Below are 20,225 nucleotides of genomic sequence, written 5' to 3'. Positions count from 1 at the left end.
TTATCCAACAACTCTCCTATGTGTGGGCATCTAGGTTGTTTCCAATACTTTGCAGTTACAAACAATGCTGCAATGAATAACCAACCCTGTGCATGTGAATTTCATATTTTTGGAGGAATATCTTTAGGGTAAATTCCTAGAAATAAGATTGCTAGCATACAATTAAGTACATATATAATTTTGTTCAGTTCAGTTCAGTCACTCAGTCGTGTCTGACTCTTTGCGACCCCATGAATCACAGCACGCCAGGCCTCCCTGTCCATCACCATCTCCCGGAGTTCACTCAAACTCACATCCATTGAGTCAGTGATGCCATCCAGCCATCTCATCCTCTGTCATCCACTTCTCCTCCTGCCCCCAGTCCCTCCCAGCATCAGAGTCTTTTCCAATGAGAACTCTTCGCATGAGGTGGCCAAAGTACTGGAGTTTCAGCTTTAGCATCATTCCTTAGATATTGCCAAATTTCCTTCCAGAAATATGGTACCAGTTTATATCCCACCAGCAATGTATGAAAGTGCCTGATTTTCCAAATTTGTGCCAACAGAATGTGTTGTTATATTTTTAAATTGTTGCCAATCTCATAGGTGAGAAATGAGATATCAGTGTTGCTTTATTTGCATTTCTCTAATTCTGAGTAACTTTGAATATTTTTTCATAGGTTTGACAGCCATTTTTATCTCTTTTTCTTTGTGTGTGACTATTTTGTTCATGCATTTCCCCCCATTTTGCTATCAGATTTTGATCCTAAGTCCTTTGATTTTTAAGAGTTCTTTACATAGTAGGAATATTAGCCCCACTGTTTGTGGCATATGCGGAGAAGATGATGGCACCCCACTCCAGTACTCTTGCCTGGAAAATCCCATGGACGGAGGAGCCTGGTAGGCTGCAGTCCATGGGGTCTCGAAGAGTCGGACACGACTGAAGCGACTTAGCAGTAGCAGCAGCAGTTGTGGCATATGATGCAAATATTTTTTTCCCCAGTTTATGAGCGACTTCACTTTCACTTTTCACTTTCATGCACTGGAGAAGGAAATGGCAACCCACTCCAGTGTTCTTGCCTGGAGAATCCCAGGGACGGGGGAGCCTGGTGGGCTGCCGTCTATGGGGTCACACAGAGTTGGACACGACTGAAGCGACTTAGCAGTAGCAGCAGCAGTTGTGGCATATGATGCAAATATTTTTTCCCCCAGTTTATGAGCTGTCTTTTGACTTTAATTCTGAATGTCTACTGAGTTGTCCAGGCACCACTTACTAAAAAGTCCACCTGTACCCCAGTGATTTGAGAACCCATCTTTGCTATATACTAAGTTTTCATTTGTATCTGGGTCTAGTTCTAGACTTTCTATTCATCTCTCTACTCATGTGCCAACACTACACTGTTTTAATTATTAGGACGTAAATGTATAAGAAATTAAATATAAGCATTTATTTTTTTAATTGGGATTTCGTCCAGAAAGGCTATAGAGTAGCTGTAGACCATACCTGCAATTTACAGTGTTCCAGTTCTTCTTTGAGATTAGACTTTTCTTGTTCCCATTCCTCACATGCACTGTGCCCTGGCTCTTTGTCCTTCTGGCTTAGCATTTCTGCCAGACGTTGATTAAGTTCTTGCAGCTCTTTCTGATTCTGAGAGTTCTTTTGGCTAAGCTTCATATTTTCCAAATCCAACTGCTGGTTTTTGGTTTTTAATTCTGAAATCTAATTAAAATTGAAATAAGTGTTTAAAATTTGTTATCCTACTTCTGCTAAAAAAGCTTATTTAGAGATTAATTCTTTTACCCTGTCTATGTACATAGTTTATATATATACACACACATACACGTTTAATAGCAGACACAATACATACTCATTATGACAAAGTCAATTAGACACTCTTGTCCAATCCCACTCCACAGGGGTAGCCATTGTCCACAGGGATGCATCCCCCTCCAGATTGTTTTCAATGCATATACAAACCCATATGAGGGCCTCACTGATAGCTGAGTTGGTAAAGAATCTGCCTGTAATGCAGGAGACCTGGGTTCAATTCCTGGGTTGGGAAGATCCCCTGGAGAGGGGAAAGGCTACCCACTTCAGTATTCTGGCCTGGAGAATTCCACGGGATCCCAAAGAGTCGGACATGACTGAGCGACTTTCACGTTCACAGACACATATACACACACTGTTTTTCTTCTTTAGATCGAAAATTTGCATAATTTCAGATGTTTGGATACTCTGCTTTCTCCACTTATAATATCTTATAGACTCCTATCTTTCCAAATCAGTGCATTCAGAAACTGGCACATGCTATATTTTTATGTGGCTGTGAGGTATTCCATGTAGCAAGACATTCCATACTGCATTTATCCATTCTCATATTGATAAAAAAACAATCTTTTGGAAAATTCATTTATACATGGTGGCATTTTGTATTTAGCATCTCATTTTTGGAAGTGGGGCTGCTGGGTTAGAAGGTATGTTTATATATTACTGTTTTGATTGACATCCCCAAAATGCATTCTTCATAGGACTACCAACTTATAGTTCTATCAACAATGTATAAGTAGATTCATTTTCTCACTCCCTTTTAATACTAGACAAGATCAATCTTTAATTTTTACTGATCTGATATGCAAAAACAGGAAACATTTAATTTTCCCTTCCCTAATGAATAATGAGGCTAACTTTCTTTTTATATGTGCTCTTTTTTCTGTCTTGACCATTCATATCAGTTATCCATTTTCAACTGGGTTTTGCAATTTGTAAGAGTACAAAATATATTTTGGATGTTAACATCTTGTCTATTTCAAATGCTGAAAATACTCTTTTCCCAGAATGTCCTTGTCTTTTGACTGCTTCAGACTGATTCTCAAATGGCCTTTCTTCACACAATTGCACATTGTTGAGATTATACAAATTGGGCATTGAATGGCACATACTATCTAAATAAATCATAATTCTGTGAAAATATACATGGACTAACTAGTACTCTATATCTGTAAAATTCTATTCTTAACCTACTGCTTTTAATCATGCTGAAGAAAGAGGAAGGGGCTAACCTAAATGAAAACTACACGAGGAGCTGCAGTCCTTGAGACAGTATGGTACTGGCACAAAAACAGATATATAGACCAATGGAGCAAGATAGAGAACCCAGAAATAAACCCAAGCACTTATGGGCATCTTATGTTTGAAAAAGGAGTCAAGAATATACAAAGGAGAGAAGACAGCCCCTTCAAGAAGTGGTGCTGGGAAAATTGGACAGCTACATGTGAAAGAATGAAATTAGAACACTTCCTAACACAATATACAAAAATACACTCAAAATGGATTAAAGACTTAAATGTAAGGCCAGAAACTATAATACTCTGAGAGGAAAACACAGGCGGTACACTCTTTGATGTAAATCACAGCAAAATTCTCTCTGACCCACCTCCTAGATTAATGGAAATAAAAACAAAAGTAAATAAATGGGACCTAATAAAACTTAAAAGCCTTTGCACAACAAAGGAAACTATAAACAAGATGAAAAGACAACCCTCAGAATGGGAGAAAATAATTGCAAATGAAGCAACTGACAAAGGGTTAATCTCCAAAATATATAAGCAACTCATATAGCTTAATATCAGAAAAACAAAAAGCCCAATCAAAAAATGGGCAGAAGCCCTGAACAGACATTTCTCCAAAGAAGACATACAGATGGCTAATAAACACGTGAAAAGATGCTCAACATCACTCATTATTACAAATGCAAATCAAAACTACAATGAGTTATCACCTCACTCCATTCAGAATGGTCATCATCAAAAAATTTACAAACAATAAATTCTGGAGAGGAAGTAGAGAAAGGGGAACCCTTATGCACTGTTGGTGGGAATATAAACTGATACAGCCATTATGGAACACAATATGGAGATTCCTTAAATGACTAAATCTACCATATGACCTAGCAATCCCACTATTGGGCATATACCCTGAGAAAACCACCATTCTCAAAGACACATGTATACCAATGTTCACTGCAGCACTTTACAATAGCCAGGACATGGAAGCAACCTGGATGTCCATTGACAGATGAACAGATAAAGAAGTTGTGGTACATTTACGCAATGGAATATAACTCTGACATAAAAAGGAGCAAATCTGAGTCAGTTGTAGTGAGGTGGATGAACCTAGAGCCTCTTATACAGAGTGAAGTCAGAAAGAGAAAAACAAATATCGTGCATTAACACTTATATATGGAATCTAGAAAAATGGTACCAATGAACCTAGTAGAGAATGGACTTGTAGACACAGCAGGAGAAGGTGAGGGTGTGATGAACTCAGAAAATAGCATTGACACATATACACTATTATGTGTAAAACAGATAGTTAGTGGTAAGTTGCTAAATAACAGGGACCCAGCCTGGTACTGTGTGATGACCTGGAGATGTGGGATAGTGGGAGGGAAGAGAGGCTCAAGAAGGAAGGGATATATATGTATATATAAAATTATGACTGGTTCATGTTGCTGTATGGCAAAAACCAAGACAAAATTGTAAAGCAATTTTCCACCAATTAAAAAAACAAACACATAAGGGATAGAGCTAGTTTTTCATAGGTTTGGTTTAGAGGTTATCATCTCCCCATTTCCACTGATTATATGGCTTGTATTAAATACCCAGAGTCTAGAAATAATGTATACACATTTTGAAAATAATAAATATATTTTCAAAAAATAGAAACTGAATTTAGAATTAGCATGAGGTAAGTTTCCATTTTGAAACTCAGAGTTACAACCTTACCGTTATTGGCTACGTTTCCAGTGGCATGTGCTATAAATTTCAAATTTAAAAAAAGAAAATTTTAGAATCAGGAAACATTGAGAAATACCTCTTACCTGTTTCTTTAAATTTTCAACCATCTTCTGAACTGCAGCTTTTTCCTGTTTTACAGTTTCTATTTTTTGCCTAAAGGGACAATGAAAATATAACTTAAGAGTTAGGCGTTAAACACTGAAGTACCACAGTTTCAGTCCTTGCAAAAATGCCTTTAGAATATTTAAGTATATATCTTACCACATTTCTTCCTGAGATCCACTTAATTTCCCTAATTTCAGGTTAGAAATGCTGTCTTCTTCATTTAAAGTAGTAATTTCATTTCTCAAAATAGAATTTTCCTCTTGAAGCTTCTCAGATTCATATCTGCAGTACAGAGATTTAAAAAAAATAGTTATAAAAAGGCCATCATCTGGCATCTTTGGAAAACACTTTCTAGTAACTTCCAATTAAATCCATATTCCATACCAGTTAAAAAGAAAAGCCTAAATTAGTATGTCTCTTGGTACTTGGAAATCAAGCTATGACAGTGACTCATTCCTTTTGGGGAGTAAGAATTTTACTAAAAAACATTAGGGAAGTGTGACCAAAACACTTAAGCATTGAGACAGAAAAGAGACTCAGTACCCATCCTACTTGCTGACTTTCTCATACTGCTTTGAGCAAATAACTCTTTGTATTTCAGTCTCAAGTCCTCCCTGCTCCTCAAAGACAAAAGCCATATCACTAAGCTGTATGAGCTTTAGTTTTAAACCCCAAGGTACCTAGAGAAAGAAAATTCACTACATAAATGAAAGGGACATACCAAAACATGTACACTAACGGTTACCTTCTAATTTCTTTCATCTCATTATGATTTTTGGAACTAAGAACGGTCTAAAATAAAAAGAGGAAAGACTACACCTAGAATTATTTTGTTTTTTTTCCCCCATATCATTAAGATATTTCAGACATGATGTAAATTCTACAATTTTTTTGAACCAAATTTGTTAGAAGACTATTGCTATATTTTATAAAGTCAAGTGAGCAGTGGTTCAAATTAGTATCATATTTGTCTTTGTTCTTTCAGCACATTAAAATCTGATAGCTCCTCAAAAAACTGTATGTTCTAAGATGAATTTCCAATATCTATAGAATATCAGCATGCACTGTAAGTGACGTAAGGGAAAAACTATAGGCCATGAAACAACATTTTTTCCCCATATTAGTATAAGAAGAAAGTTCTTATCTACCAAGTGAGTTAATAATACACAAAAGGCATTCATTCTCACATAACTTGTTTCATCAAAATGAGGACAATAACATTTAGCCAAAGGAAAAAAGTCTGTCCATCCAAATGAAGTGCTAGAAAAGAGTTAAAGACGACAAACAATAATGATGCACATGGTTAAACAGCAAACACTCTCCATTATGAACCTTCACCCCCAAATGAACAACACTGATTTCTTATAGAGGAAGGAATGCCTCCTAGGCTGGGTTATTCTACTTGTTAATACAACACAGAAGCAGAAGGAGTCTAAAGTACTGCTCTCTTTGTGAAGACTAACAGGTTAGTTTCTCTAGGCACGCAAGCAGCAGGAGTTAGATTTGGTGAGGTGCTCTGTGAGACTCCGTGAAGTGCAGAAGGTGCATACGTTACCTCAGAAGCTCAACTTTCTGCTGCATCTCACTGCATGTGATTTGCAGGTCATGCATCATTGCCTTCAGCTCTTCCTCCTTTTCTCCTTGAGAAGGTACATCCTTTTGCTTGACTAAAGCAGTGACTCTTTCCCTCAACTTTCTAGTCAGCTCCTGCAGCTTTTTTTTCTCCCGTTCTAACTCTGCGATGGTGGCCTGGTGCTGAAAATGCTTGTCTTGAAGGCCGAGGAGAGTAGTGTTTTCCTCCAGTATAACTCGATTCTGTGCTCCAGGCTTGTCTCGATGTGTCTGGAGTGTTCCGTGTAGCCAGGCAATTTCATGTGCTTTTACTTTCTCCAAGAGCTGTGTATTCTCCTGTTCTAGGTACTGGTTTTCTTGATACAAATGTTCTTCTATAATATGGTGCACGCTCATAACATTTGGTACACGCTCATCCAGTGTTTGGTTCAGTTCAAAGACCTTTTCATCAGGTCCGACTTCCAGGTTATCTAAATGGGCTTCCCATAAGGAGAAGCAGTCACACTGCAGCGCTGCTCTTTCTCGTAGCTTCTCAATCTTGCCTTGAAGTCTCAAAACCAGAACATGCAGTTCCTCATTTTCTCTTTTGATCTCATTGTAACTCTTTTCCAGGCTAAGGAATGTGTCAGTCATTTCTTCAACCTTCTTTAGCTCATCCTGTAATCTGAACATTTCTGAAGTGAGCTCTTTGTTACTTTCTAGTGCTTCATCATAGCGCGTCTCCATCATCCTCAGCTCTTCCTGAAGACATTCATTTTCTCTACTGGCATCTTCGTATAACACTTTATACTTGGGGGAAGCCTCAGGAATTCTTTCAAGCATCTTCAGTTTCTTTTTTAGCACAGAAACATCAAACAGTAGGTCCTGTTTCTTTTCAGACGCTCGATCGCAGTCTGCACGTAAGATCATTAACTGTTCCCGAAGCTGGCCGACCTGATTCTTCAGGTCCCAGGTTTCAGTTCTGGTCTCCTCACTATTTTCAAGCTCGGAAAAACTCTCTATTGATGCTTCAGACTCCTCCACTCTGACCTGTCTCTGCCCAGAGCTTGTCCCTGTACTTTCGAGGTCACGGACCTCATCGCCTTGTAGGTCACTGAGAATATGCTTTGTGGTTCCACCTTCTGCTTGTTTGATTCGGTTTGGCTGTAAAAATGGCTCTGTTTGTTCCACTGAATTTCCAAAGAGCCCAGTAGCTGGTTCATCTAAACAAGAAGACATTACTGACTCTGGTTCTAATTTTTGCAGCCTCTGCTGCAACCTAGAAATTTCAGTTGCCATTTTCACATTTTCCTTCACTGCTCGTTCATGGGCTCTTTGCAGGCTTAAGAGAACATCTCCATTCTCTTCCAACAGCTGTTCTCCTTGCTGAAGCAGGGACATGGCACCATTTTCTTCTGCCTCCTCCCCTCCTATCACTTGACAGCTATTCTGAAGCCTGGAGGGAGGAGACACTATCTGCTCCATCTCCTTGATTTTATTCTGGAGCCTGGAGATTTCTGTGCTCATCTCAGCCCTCTCTCGATCTGCCTTCTCACAGGTTGCTCTGTGGACACTCTCCATGACCAGAAGTTTGGACATCATTTCCTGCCTCTCCTGGTCATGTTCCCTTTGCAGCTGTTCAAGCCTCTGGCTGACCAGCTGCTCTGAAGTGCCTGCCTGGCACAGGATCTGCTCACGGTCCTTCAGCTCTCTTTCATGACTGCTCTTCAGCTCAAGTATCTGGTTGGACAGGAGACTTTGCTGACTTTCAGACACTTTTCTCAGATCTTCCAGGTCCTGTAGTAGCTGCTCTCTCTCAACAACCATACTATTCAAATGCTCTTTGTATGTTTTCTCTAGCATCTCTCTCTCCTGGGTGAGGACCAAAGAGGTTGCTTTCTCCCTCTGGAGAGTCTCTTTAAGCTGCTCCTGGGCTTCCGCACATTCCTGGGTGAGCTCGTCCTTCTCAAACTCCCACTGGGACCTCTCCTCACATTGTTGATCCAGGAGCTCCTTCAGCTGGTGGCGGTAGTGCACCTCCAGACTCCGCAGGGCGTGTTCGTATCTCTCAGTGACTTTCTGACAATCAGCCTGAAACTGGGCTTCTATCTGAGAGGTTCTTCTATTACACTCAGTTTCCATTTTTTCCCTAAATGTGGTCAACATACAGCATTACTGAAACTGTCATCAACTCCAGAAGCAAACATAAAAACATTTTCCCATGCATAGAAGAAGCAGCCAAGCAAACAATGTAAATGTTTTCTAAAAAATGGTCTTCACTTATTTCTATACTCAGAAGGGATCTCATTTCTGAGTGCCAAACAATGGCGGCCATAATTAATTTAAAAGACTCACTTACCTCTCTCTGCATTTAAAAAGAAGATTTAGAAACCAAATTCTCTGGCATATTCCCAGATATTTATGGAGTTTTAGCCAAAACTTACAATGCTTTCTCATTAAATGTTCAAATACATATTACCCTAAACCCTAAATGGGAAATACATAAAATTCTTTCATTTTAATTATGTATACCCTGGTGCCTCAGATGGTAAAGAATCTGACTGCAATGTAGGAGATCCAGGTTTGATCCCTGGGTTAGGAAGATCCCTGGAGAAGGAAATGGTAACCCACTCCAGTATTCTTGCCTGGAGAATTCCATGGATAGAGGAGCCTGACAGGCTACAGTCTGTGGGGTCACAAAGAGTTGGACAAGACTGAGTGACTCCCTGTCTGTCTAGATGTAGTTATATAAACCATACATATATGTTTTGCTTTCTATTTAATGAAGTACCACCAAGATAAAGTATGAAGCACCAAAGCCCTCAAAAGCATCTGAGGTTTCACTTGAGGAAAGTAAGCACAAAATAGTGTTTCATAACTCCGAGAGAAAATGTAACTTTGCCCGAATCTAATAACTTATAAAAGGCCTTTCTCAGAAAACAACAGGACTAAACGAAGAAGAAATCACATTTGTGATAATCTTATCCTCATCCAGAACCTTAAAAAGTACATGTCTGATAAAAAAAATGAAAAACTTTCCTCTTAAAAAAAAAAGTTTCAACAATCCCAAGGTAGGCTTATATCTAAACAAGGACAAAACAAGTTGAAAAACTAAAAAAGAATTCTAGTCAGTAAGTGGGCGCTTACACCTGGTTTTTCAAAGTCTCCTTTATTAACTGGGACTTGTGGTGCCCCTGAGGACTGGTGTCCCCTCCTCTCCTTCCCCCACTTTCTTACCTTCCCTCATGTAGTTCCCTTTGGTGTTTTTCCAAGAGCTCTTTTTGCAATTCCTCTTTCTCAAGAATGTGTTTCTCCACCAGGCTTTTCAGCTGCTCCTGGTGAACTTGTTCTAGTTTCTGAGTCAAGCCCCTCACCTTCTCCTCTGTCCAGGCGCCATTTTGGATGAGTCTTTCCCTCTCTCTGTTAAAGCCTTCCTCCACCTGCTCCAGCCTAGCCCTGAGTGCCATCTCATGCTCCAGCCGCAGCTCCTCCTGCACGTGAGCCTTCTCCTCATCCCACTTCATTTGCAGCTGTTTTTTCTCCTCCTCATGTCTGCAGATAGCCACGTGCTGTGCCTCCTTGAGTACCTCTGTCTGGCCCTGAAGTTCTGCAATTTTATTTTTAAGGTCACTTATTTGTTCTTCTAAGATGTGTACTTCATTCTCACACTTGAGCTTCATGTTCTCCTGCTCCTTTTCAAAGGCAACTTTGGTTTCATCTAGCTGCTTTTCATAATAGTTCACCTAAAGCCAGAAAGTGAAACCACCACAGTGTTATTCAACTCAAGGCCATGGAAAGGCGATGGGGCAGTAAAGACTTTTTTCTTACAACACATTTCTCAGTTTTCCTATTTTTGTTTTAAAGTAACAATTCAAACACATTAAATAAGATATGTTTAAGTCAGGCATGGTTTGATTTCCTTTGTAAATTGGTTGAATTTTATTAGTTTCTAAACAACTCTGTTAAAACTAACTAGACCTTCACATAGACACTGTATTTCTTCACAGGCATCCTTTCCAACTGCAAACTGAAAGTCTTAACATAGATAATTATATTCAAGTATTCGACTCTGCAGGCCTCATGGGGACACAAGTCGGATAAGACATAGCCCCCTCTCTAGACATGGTTATGACAAATATAAAGAAAGTGTACTACCAGTTAGAATAAAACATTTAAAAACGTGTATAGGAAAAATACCTACAATGTAACCTGGGGACTCCAAGGAGGGAAAAATCATGTTTGGTTGGGAGAATTCAGGAATATAAGAGGTAGCATTTGATGTAAGCTCTGAAGGTTAAGTAGACTTTCAAGAGGTAGAAAGAAATAATAACATAGCATGGAATAGCATGAGCAAAAGAGGATAGTTTTTGAGCAAAAGAGGACAGTTTGATGAAGAGCAGCAAACCATCTGGTCTGGCTGGAAGATGAAGTAACTCAAAGGATGATAAAAGAGAAGACTGCTAATATAACCTAAAGCAATACGGTAAAGGGTTTTGAAAACCAAGATTCAGAACTTATACCTAATTTAGGAGGTAATGCTGTATCAAAGTACTTTTTTGTTTTTTTTTAAGTTTTTTTTTTAATGAGTTGGAAATAATGTAATGACCTTTAAGCTCCATGCTGGCTAGGACTGAAGATATTCCATTTTTAAGAATCTCTCTCCTATGAAGAAGAGCCCTCAAAGGCCCCTTGGCCTGTGAAAGCATCCTGAGGAAGTGAGTTCCTGGTAGCCACCCAGACGCATGAGGAAATGTACAGAAAGTGCTGCTCTGGGAGAAAAAAGAATGGAGAGTGTCGTACATGCAAAAGCTTGTCAGAGCTCAAAGAAATCAGAGAACAGGATTGAGAAGAAGGTCTTACTTTATCTTCAAGCTCCAGTCTTAGGTGACACAACTCCCTGTGATGTTGTTCTTTCATCTGTTCGATGACCAGCTCTGCCTCGATGCTCATATTCAGTGGATTGCATTCTTCAGAACCAAGCCCTGAAAACACATGGGATCTGTTGACCCGGCTGCAGGTTCTTTCAATAACACAACTGGCATTAATTATGGAATCCTAAATTGCAACAGATGATATCTACTAGGAAACAGCAGAATCCAAGAGTGGTCTCTTGTTTTCAAGCATAAGAGAAAATGAGAAAAAACAAAGACAACAGATTTTTTATGTACAGGCAGTGTATCAAACCTTAATAGAAATCAATAGGACAGGAGGTGGGAGCAGATGGGGAAAATGTTTCTTAAAAGTGACCTCCTGCTAATGAAAATGCTACAGAGTGAGGCAGTAAGATCAAACTAACCAGCCTTCTTTCCATCCAGCAAATACTGGGTGACAAATCAGCAGAAAGGAACGTGGCAGGAGGGTGAATGGCCAGCATACTTGCTACACTTTGAGGTGTTAACTTCATGGATCAAGATATCCAACCCACCACTCAACATTACAGAAGATTGAGCACTACCATGCTAATTTCCTGTAGTGCAGGTGGGGCCTCATCTTAAATTATCAGCTAAAGTTATTAAAAAGAATAGAGCATAGGTTAGGAACCTGGATATAGGCAGATTCGGTAGAAAACTATCAACTCATTCCATAGGAGTCCACCTGTGCAACTGCCCACAATGGTGACTGGGACGGACATTGAAATGTGAAGCATAAGCTGAGGGCTGAGCGAGTACACAGATGAAATGATTACATCTAATACTAAGGCTGCTGCTGCTACTGCTGCTAAGTCGCTTCAGTCGTGTCCGACTCTGTGCGACCCCACAGATGGCAGCCCACCAGGTTCCCCCGTCCCTGGGATTCTCCAGGCAAGAACACTGGAGTGGGTTGCCATTTCCTTCTCCAATACTAAGGCAGGGGACTAATATTAAGGCAGGGGACTCAAAAAAAGTTTTCATGTGGAAGGACACAGGCAGATGCAAGAAATAGTGTAAGTCTAACAGCTGGAATTGACAATCTTTGGGCTTTCTCTACATCTGTCATGGCATTCCCCATCTGAGAAGTGATACCCGGGGTATAAACCATCCCAAGATGGCACAGCCTCATGTACCCATGATTAGAACTCCCAGCCCTTGGTCATCTACGGAAAAGCCCAGAAAAGCTTCTGAGATATATCCTATCAGCTGGGCTCCATCCTTTTACCACAGTAAGGTTACAGAGTACAGACTTAGAGGAAAAGATTCAAGCCTCTTCCTGTTCCATCCTCACTCCCTTATTTACTGTAGAATAAATAGGTAAGGAGAAGAATAAACAACCATTGTGAGAACCTGTACTCCTGTTCCAAGTAGCAGTGGGGAAAACTATTTGTAATGAAGAATTTATCATAAATCCTTTGTGAAATTCATATTCAACACCCTGGAGGAAAGAGGCAGGATATGAGGAGGGAGGAAAAGAGCTGATAATGAACATAGGAGGGTTCCCAAATAGCTCTGCCTTCCAGCTGTATTACTCAAAATCCTCCCCAAGGCACAGGCACCAACATTTATTTATCTTATTTGTTGTTTTGCAGGCATTTAGCACAACCAGCATAAGGAAACCAAATTCTGGGGTTTCTGGCTGGCTCACTCTGCAAAACATTGTCATACCAGTCAGGCACTCTTTTAGAAAGGGAGGATTCAGCAATAACTCAGTGACTGAATTCTAACACTCCCAAGGCCTGGATTCGCAGACTCGTAGCCAGTTTTTTTTGTTTTTTTTTTAATATCCTTGTGGTTTGATTTTTTCCATTTCTTTGTTGATGTGTATCAAAATCAGATGGAAGTATTTTCACAAAGACTTCAGGACAAATGAAAAAAACATACCACAAGTGAAACAGCTCAAGAAAATAGCATTGCTAAAGTCTTTTTTGGGGTGGTGGGGGTGGGGTAGTGCTGTGGGGGCGGAGAAGGCAGGGTTGCCAACATTTTGCAATTTTACATTCAACCACGGTTTTAAAATCAAAAGTCAAAGGCACAGACTCTGAAAAGATGGTGTCTGAATGGCTTACCCTGGTCAGGCTCTATGCAACCACTGTTAATATCAAGTTCTTCTGATAGTGAGTTCTGCAAGGGAAGCCTGGATACTTTGCCTTGTGTACGATATTCTTGCAGTTCAGACTGGAGTTCGTCTACTTGGTCTTGTAATAGCTGGAATTTAAAAACCAATATAAATCTTAGATGTGATGTGAAAAACAAGCAACGGAAGAAAAAACAGATACACTGTACATCATCAAAACTAAAAACTTTTGTGCTTCAAAGGATACCAACAAGAAAGTAAACAGACAACCCACAGCATGGAAAAAAAGTTTTTGCACCATATATATCTGATAAGGGACTTGTATACAGAATATATAAAGAAGTATTACAACTCAATAATAAAAAGACAAATAACACATTTAAATATTCAGCAAAGGGTCTGAAGAGACATTTCTCCAAAGAAGATATATGACAAGCACATGAAAGGATACTCAATGGTATTAGCCATCAGCGAAATGCAAATCAAAGCCACAATGAGATTCCACTTCATATCCACTAGGATGGCTAAAATAAAGGACATACAGTAACAACTGTTGGCAAGGATGGAGAGAAACGGAAACTCTCTTGCTGGTGGGAATTAAAATGGTGCAAATATTTTGCAAAAAATTTGGCAGTTCTTCAAAGGTTAAGCATACAGTGATCATGTGATTCAATTCCACTCCTCAATACATACCCAAGAGAAATGAAAGCCTATGTCCACAGAAGAGCTCACACACAAATTACTCACAGCAGCCCATTATTCACAATATTTGGACAACTCAATGTCCATCAACTAAGGAATGGATAAATAAAATGTGGTATGGCTATGTTATGGAATATTATGCAGCAATAGAAATAAAGTACTGATACACGGTACTACATGGATGGAGCTCAAAAACAACATGCTAAATGGAGGAAGCCAGTCACAAAGGTCGATATATTGTATAAATCCGTTTATAGGAAATGTAAAAGATAGGCAAAACCAAACAGACAGCAAACAGATCATTAGTTGCCTAGGGCTGGAGGTCACAGGAGAGATTACAGCTAGGTGGACTGGGAGTTTCTTTGCGGGTGATGAAAATGTTCTAAAATGTATTATGGTAATGGTTGTACAATTCTGTGAATATACTAAAAGAGACTGAATTGTATACCTTAAGTTGGTGAACTGTATGGTTATGAAAAGCTATTAAAAAATAAATAAGTGGATGAATTTGGGGAATTTTTGGAGGTGGAGCTGACAGATTTTACTGATGAAATAATTGAAAGCATAGGAGAAAAAAAATCTATATAACTGAAAGTATAGGAGATTAGAGACAAGAGCCAAAATGTATTTGTAAGAGTGACAAATATTTCATTTCTTTTCTCAAAGTCTGCGTGTATATTTCCTGAGAAGGCAGACTATGAAGAGCCTCATAAGGAGGTGATTATTTTCTTCATTTTTGCCCAAGTACTATGTTCATCTAAAGCAGGCTGAACTCAGTTATGCTCACCATGTTAAAATACACAAGTGTTTGTGGTTTAAGAAAAAAAAAAAATCCCAGATTCCTGAGCTTAGAAGAGTTACTTTTCTAAAAAAGTCAAAGATTCTTATTTATTAGGATGTTTTTGTGTCTTCTAGTAGTAATGACTTACTACTTAAAGACTTGAGTGTTTTCTGCTCTATTTGTATCTTGTAAATAAAGTAAGGAATGTATTCAGGAAAAAACCCCACAGAACAAAAGCAAATTATATCAGAGTAAGCCTGCACTCAGGAAAGGCTGGTTTTGGAAAAAGCATATCAACATGATCACAGTTTCCTTCTCTTAGAATAAACCTTTATTTTCCTCTAATTACTGGCAATTTCTGACCCAGATAAAACAGACAACTGCAGTTTGCACAACTCTCTCATATGTCAGGATACTAAATGACATTAATAGCAAGCACTTAGGTTAAGTGTTTTCTGTGTCTCAGGCTCTGTTCTAAGCACTTCATGTGTACTTCCTGACTCCCCACAACAACTCTATTTTGTGGGTTCATTTATTTTTGTCACCTTGTAGATGAGGAATTGAGATACCCACAGGTTACGTTTACCAGTCGCTTGGCTGGTAAACGGTGAAGCAGGATCTGAATTGGGCACTCCTCCACTTACTAAGTTCTCTTCAGTCACTCACCCGGCACTGCTGCTCATATTCATTTCTCATCTGCGTCAGCCTTTCTTCTTGCAGGAAGAATTCAGCACTGCTGGGATCAAGGTCACCAAACTAGAAAATGGAAAGTGCAAAGTTGTCATTTTTCCCAAGTGTCCTTCTTTGACCTATAAAATACCAAAGGCCCCAATTTCTGGTGTTCACTCAGTCTCTTGAGTATGAAAGGAATGTGACTTATGAACAGAAACACCATCCACTGGAAGATGGAAAGAACATTCTAGAGTGATGTGTTCAACTAAAGCCGAGATCCTTTCTCATTGCCATGCAAAGTTTTCCTCGTATAAATTAAATCCCTGCAAAAGTTGACCACTTCCTTTAGTCACATAAATAATTCCATAATAGACATTTTCTTAGTGGCACTGCTTCTGGTCTTTTGAGTAAACTACATTTCGGGGTTACCTTTCAGGAAATCACATTTAAACAGATTTACCTTTTCTGCCAAAACATTTTCCAAATTTCGCTGAAGTTTGTTTGTCAGACTCTCATACTCTGCCAACTTCTCTGCATTCTCCAGAAGCTCATTTTCTAGACGACTGTTTTCCTGAAGAAATTTGGGGAAATTACATGGATTGAAAAGGAAGCTGTTGTACCATTTTATATCATGCATAAATCAATGCTCTAGATTGAGAAAGTTTCAGTACGTTAGAGGAGAAAAAGTAAATATTAAAAAAACCCAATGTTTATCTTATAACCCCAAAGCGTGCCTCTTCTTTTTCTTGATCCTACAGAACCATGCTATCCAACAGCAGGCACTAGCAGTCCCAGGTAGAGGAGCTGTAAGTATGAAATACTCTCCAGATTTTGAGGATTTAGAACAAAAATGAAAAAAAAAAGCTCAATAACAGGTTTTCTATATTAATTACAAGTCAAAATGATAATGTTTTAGAGATTACAGATTAAAATGATTTAACATTAAATTCACCTGTTTCTTTTTACCTTTTAATGTGGCTGTCTGAAAATTTGAAATTACATATATGACTTGCATTGTACTTCTATCTGACAGCTTTGCAATTGAAAATTTAATGACATGAAAAGCATTCTCATTAGGATGTCAAATGAAAGACTGGCTGCAGAATGCCATGTTTATTTGACAGCAAAAGAGAACTCAGAGAAACTGCAAAAAGCAGAATAGCTCCAACAATTCTCATTTAATGATGATATACACACGTTTATATTTAATTTACAATTTGATTCTGGTTTAAAGATATAAAAGCTACACATACAGTTTTTTCATAATTTATGTTTAAATTATTATAATAACATGTCAACCTAAGTCCACAAAATGTGGGTTTTTTCTGTGTATTTTCAAAGCGTATCTTGCCAAAATATAGAGATGATATATTTCTTTTTAGAAAACTTCTTATTTTGTATTAGGGTATAGCCAATTAACAAACAATGCTGTGGTAGTTTCAGGTAAACAGCAAAGGGATTCAGTCACACATATACGTGTATCCATTCTCCACCAAGCTCTCCTCTTATCCAGGCTGCCACATAACATTGAGCAGAGTTCCATGTGCTATACAGTAGGTCCTTGTTGGTTATCTATCTTAAATACAGCAGTGTATACATGTCCATCCCAAACGCCCTAACTATCCTTTCTCCCCGATCCTTCCCACCAGCACCCATAGGGTCATTCTCAAAGTCTGTGAGTCTGTTTCTGTTTTGTAAGTTCATTTGTATTAATACCATTTCTTTTCAGATTCTCTATATATGGGATGTCATAGGATATTTTTCCTTCTCTGATTTACTTCACTCAGTCTGATACTGTCTAGGTCCGTCCATGTTGCTGCGAACGGCACTATTCATTCTTTTGAATGGCTGAGAAATAGTCCATTGTATATATGTACCACATCTTCTTTATCCATTCCTCTGTCATTGGGCATTTAAGTAGAGCCAATATGTTTTACATATATTCTTGTTCACACCCTTATGCAGTTAACATGGAGTAAAAAAGCATGTGCTTGAAGTGTTTAAAAAAGAAAACTACCTTCCCCTCAAATGACAACTCTAGAATTCTAATCTTTCAAAGTATGTCTAAATTTAGATGTTAAAACAATCAGGAGCAATCTCTATGAATTGGGCCTGTGTTCGTGCTTTGGAAACTGAGAAGTCAGCTTCTGTTGCCGACCACAGGGAACATACAACTGGGGCCATGGCAGGGGAGACAGATATGGATACAACTACCTAAGATGTGACAGAAAATATGCTATCTTTTGGCAAGAAAAAAAAGTAAGTGTAATGAAAACGAATAAGCAATTTGCCCTGCAGTGTTGGAGAAAGCAGTGAAGGAGCCTACAAGCCCACTGAGAAACTGAAATCACTGGCAGCAGGCGCAGCAGAGGCTGGGTGTGGACTCGGGGGTTGCTGGCAAGACCTGAGATCAGGAAGGTAGGAGCATGAACCCCCTTTCAGGGCCCTTCAGGCTTCCATGCCGCACTTTTACAAAGGGTATAGTATGATTCTTAAGTGTTCTTCAGTAAGATGGTACCCCACTCCAGTACTCTTGCCTGGAAAATCCCATGGACGGAGGAGCCTGGTGGGCTGCAGTCCATGGGGTCACTAAGAGTCGGACATGACTGAGCAACTTCACTTTCACTTTTCCTTTCATGCATTGGAGAAGGAAATGGCAATCCACTCCAGTGTTCTTGCCTGGAGAATCCCAGGAACAGGGGAGCCTGGTGGGCTGCCGTCTATGGGGTCGCAGAGTCAGACACGACTTAAGCGACTCAGCAGCAGCAGCGGCAGTAAGATAACTCTGGTGACCAGGTGGAGGGAGGTTGGATAGATGGAAGAAAGAATGCACATACGTCAGTTGAGAAATTGTGATGAATTCCGAACCTGTTCAGAGGCTGTGGGAATGGAGAAATGGGATAAATCTGAGAAGACTTTCAGAGCATCAGCAGGACTCAGAAAGTGAGAATCCAGGATGACCAAGGACAGTGACTTCTATGACTTACAGCACAGGGTGGTGATGGAGATTAGGGTGAAAATTCAGGAAAGGAAGCAGTTTGATGGTTAGGGAGGGAGAATTGGCTCAGTCTCTGATTTGTGGAGTTTCAGGAATCTTTCATAACCTCAACAAAACTAACTATTCCATAGGTTCTTATTACTTTCAGATACTGTATATGTAGCAACTCACTCAATCTCCACATCAATGCTCTGAGGTAGGTATTATGATGGTGACTCTCTTGTATATTAGGAAACAGGCTTGAGTAACCTGATGAAGGTCTTCTGTAAGTGGTGGTATCCAGATTGGAACCAGGCAGTCTTGAGTCCAGACCCCTCCCAAGACCTGAGAGGGTCCCGCCCACCTTCAGCTCCAGCTGACACTACTACATTACCCAGTGTCAGAGCTCCATAAAGAGAAGCATCACTTCCTCTACTGAGGCACAAAAAAGAGGAGGAGGATGTGCAAGGGAAAAGGTAGATTTGCGAGCAGAGAAACAAAGTGGATGGCCTCGGCATGGAAGGAAAAAAAAGCCATCTGCTAAGGATGAGGAAGGGGACACCATCAACCAGGTATCAAACAGCCCTGAGGACTCACTGCCACTTCAGCAGGTAAGAACAAGATACGCTGTTGGCAAACCAGAAGCCTGGACACCCCTGAAACCTGGGGCTCTACCATGTCTGGGTGTTGACCCAGACTTATGAGCCCTGTGTAGACGTGTCCTCTTACAGAGCTGTGGTTTTTCATGTGGTGTTCCCAGAAGGCACACAGACCACATAACTAAGAGGATAATTACCTTTAAAGAGAGTGCGAGGCGGTCCCGGACGTAGTTCTCTTCTGTTTTTGCCTTTTCGATTTCTTGCTCAAGTTCCAAACGCTGCTTGCCCACCTGCTGCAGGATCTGCTCTCTCTCCTTTCGAAACTCATTCTTTAAGGCTGCTATTCGCTCCTTGTACTCTTCATCCAGTTTCCTGTGAGAAGGAAAGACTGACAGGCTGCCATCAAGTCCCTCAGAGGTCCCTCTGTAGAGCCACCAAAAATGGAAAGAGTCATAGAGATGGAAGCTCCTTGAGAAAGTGGCCAGTGAGCCCTGCTTTCCTGTAGGCTTGGCCACACCTAAGTCACCCCAGCCAGGTGTGGCCAAGCAGGCGGACAGGCAGGCAAAACCCCACTGTTCTGGGCCAGGGTGGTGGGAAAGGAGGGCCCTGGCCCCGCCCATCACACCTGAGGTTGTACTCGTTCCGCCGCTCTATGGCTGCATGGTGATCGTCCACCTCTGAGGCCATTAGAGACTTCAGCTTCTCAGCTTTGTCCAGATCAGACCGTAGCTTCTCTTTTTCTCTGAGCATCTGATCCACTCGCTCCCTAGAATCAGAAAGAAACAAAGTTATAAGGGAGACTGTTACTAGGCAACAAGTAGACCCAAAAAAACTCTCATCTGGCTTACTCCTATACAAAAACAAAACCAAGACAACCAGAACCCTTCCAAAACACAAAGACATTCCACAGCCCTTTTCAAAAGCCTACATTGCAGCTCTAAGCTCCACCTCACTTTCACAGAAGCGAGATGATAGGCGATTAGCCACCACTGCCTTCAGAAGGGAAGAATACATGCCACAGGCATCTGAGCACTTGCTCAACAAGTAGGAAAGGGAACAGAGCAGGTAAGCTTTCT

The 20,225-nt window shown here is 40.0% G+C and overlaps 1 protein-coding gene across 7 annotated transcripts in view; it reads right to left on the bottom strand.

The window, feature by feature from the left end:
- The window catches only part of NIN (ninein), a 107,650-nt gene that overhangs the window by 28,487 nt on the left and 58,938 nt on the right, over positions 1–20,225 (bottom strand). For all 7 annotated transcript variants that reach the window (XM_070378089.1, XM_070378092.1, XM_070378093.1 and 4 more), the window contains 11 exons: positions 19,775–19,915; positions 19,347–19,521; positions 16,034–16,144; positions 15,568–15,657; positions 13,411–13,549; positions 11,292–11,413; positions 9,669–10,174; positions 6,436–8,580; positions 5,037–5,162; positions 4,859–4,928; positions 1,483–1,698 (listed from right to left, as the gene is read on the bottom strand). In XM_070378089.1, the coding sequence (XP_070234190.1) occupies positions 1,483–1,698; positions 4,859–4,928; positions 5,037–5,162; positions 6,436–8,580; positions 9,669–10,174; positions 11,292–11,413; positions 13,411–13,549; positions 15,568–15,657; positions 16,034–16,144; positions 19,347–19,521; positions 19,775–19,915 (3,841 nt within the window). The remainder of the gene's footprint in view (positions 1–1,482; positions 1,699–4,858; positions 4,929–5,036; positions 5,163–6,435; positions 8,581–9,668; positions 10,175–11,291; positions 11,414–13,410; positions 13,550–15,567; positions 15,658–16,033; positions 16,145–19,346; positions 19,522–19,774; positions 19,916–20,225) is intronic.

This window comes from Bos mutus, chromosome 10, assembly GCF_027580195.1.
Source record: "Bos mutus isolate GX-2022 chromosome 10, NWIPB_WYAK_1.1, whole genome shotgun sequence".
In the NCBI taxonomy this organism is placed as follows: Eukaryota; Metazoa; Chordata; class Mammalia; order Artiodactyla; family Bovidae; genus Bos; species Bos mutus.
The sequence above is the reverse complement of the archived record's forward strand: the minus strand, read 5'-3'. Positions and strand labels throughout refer to the sequence as shown.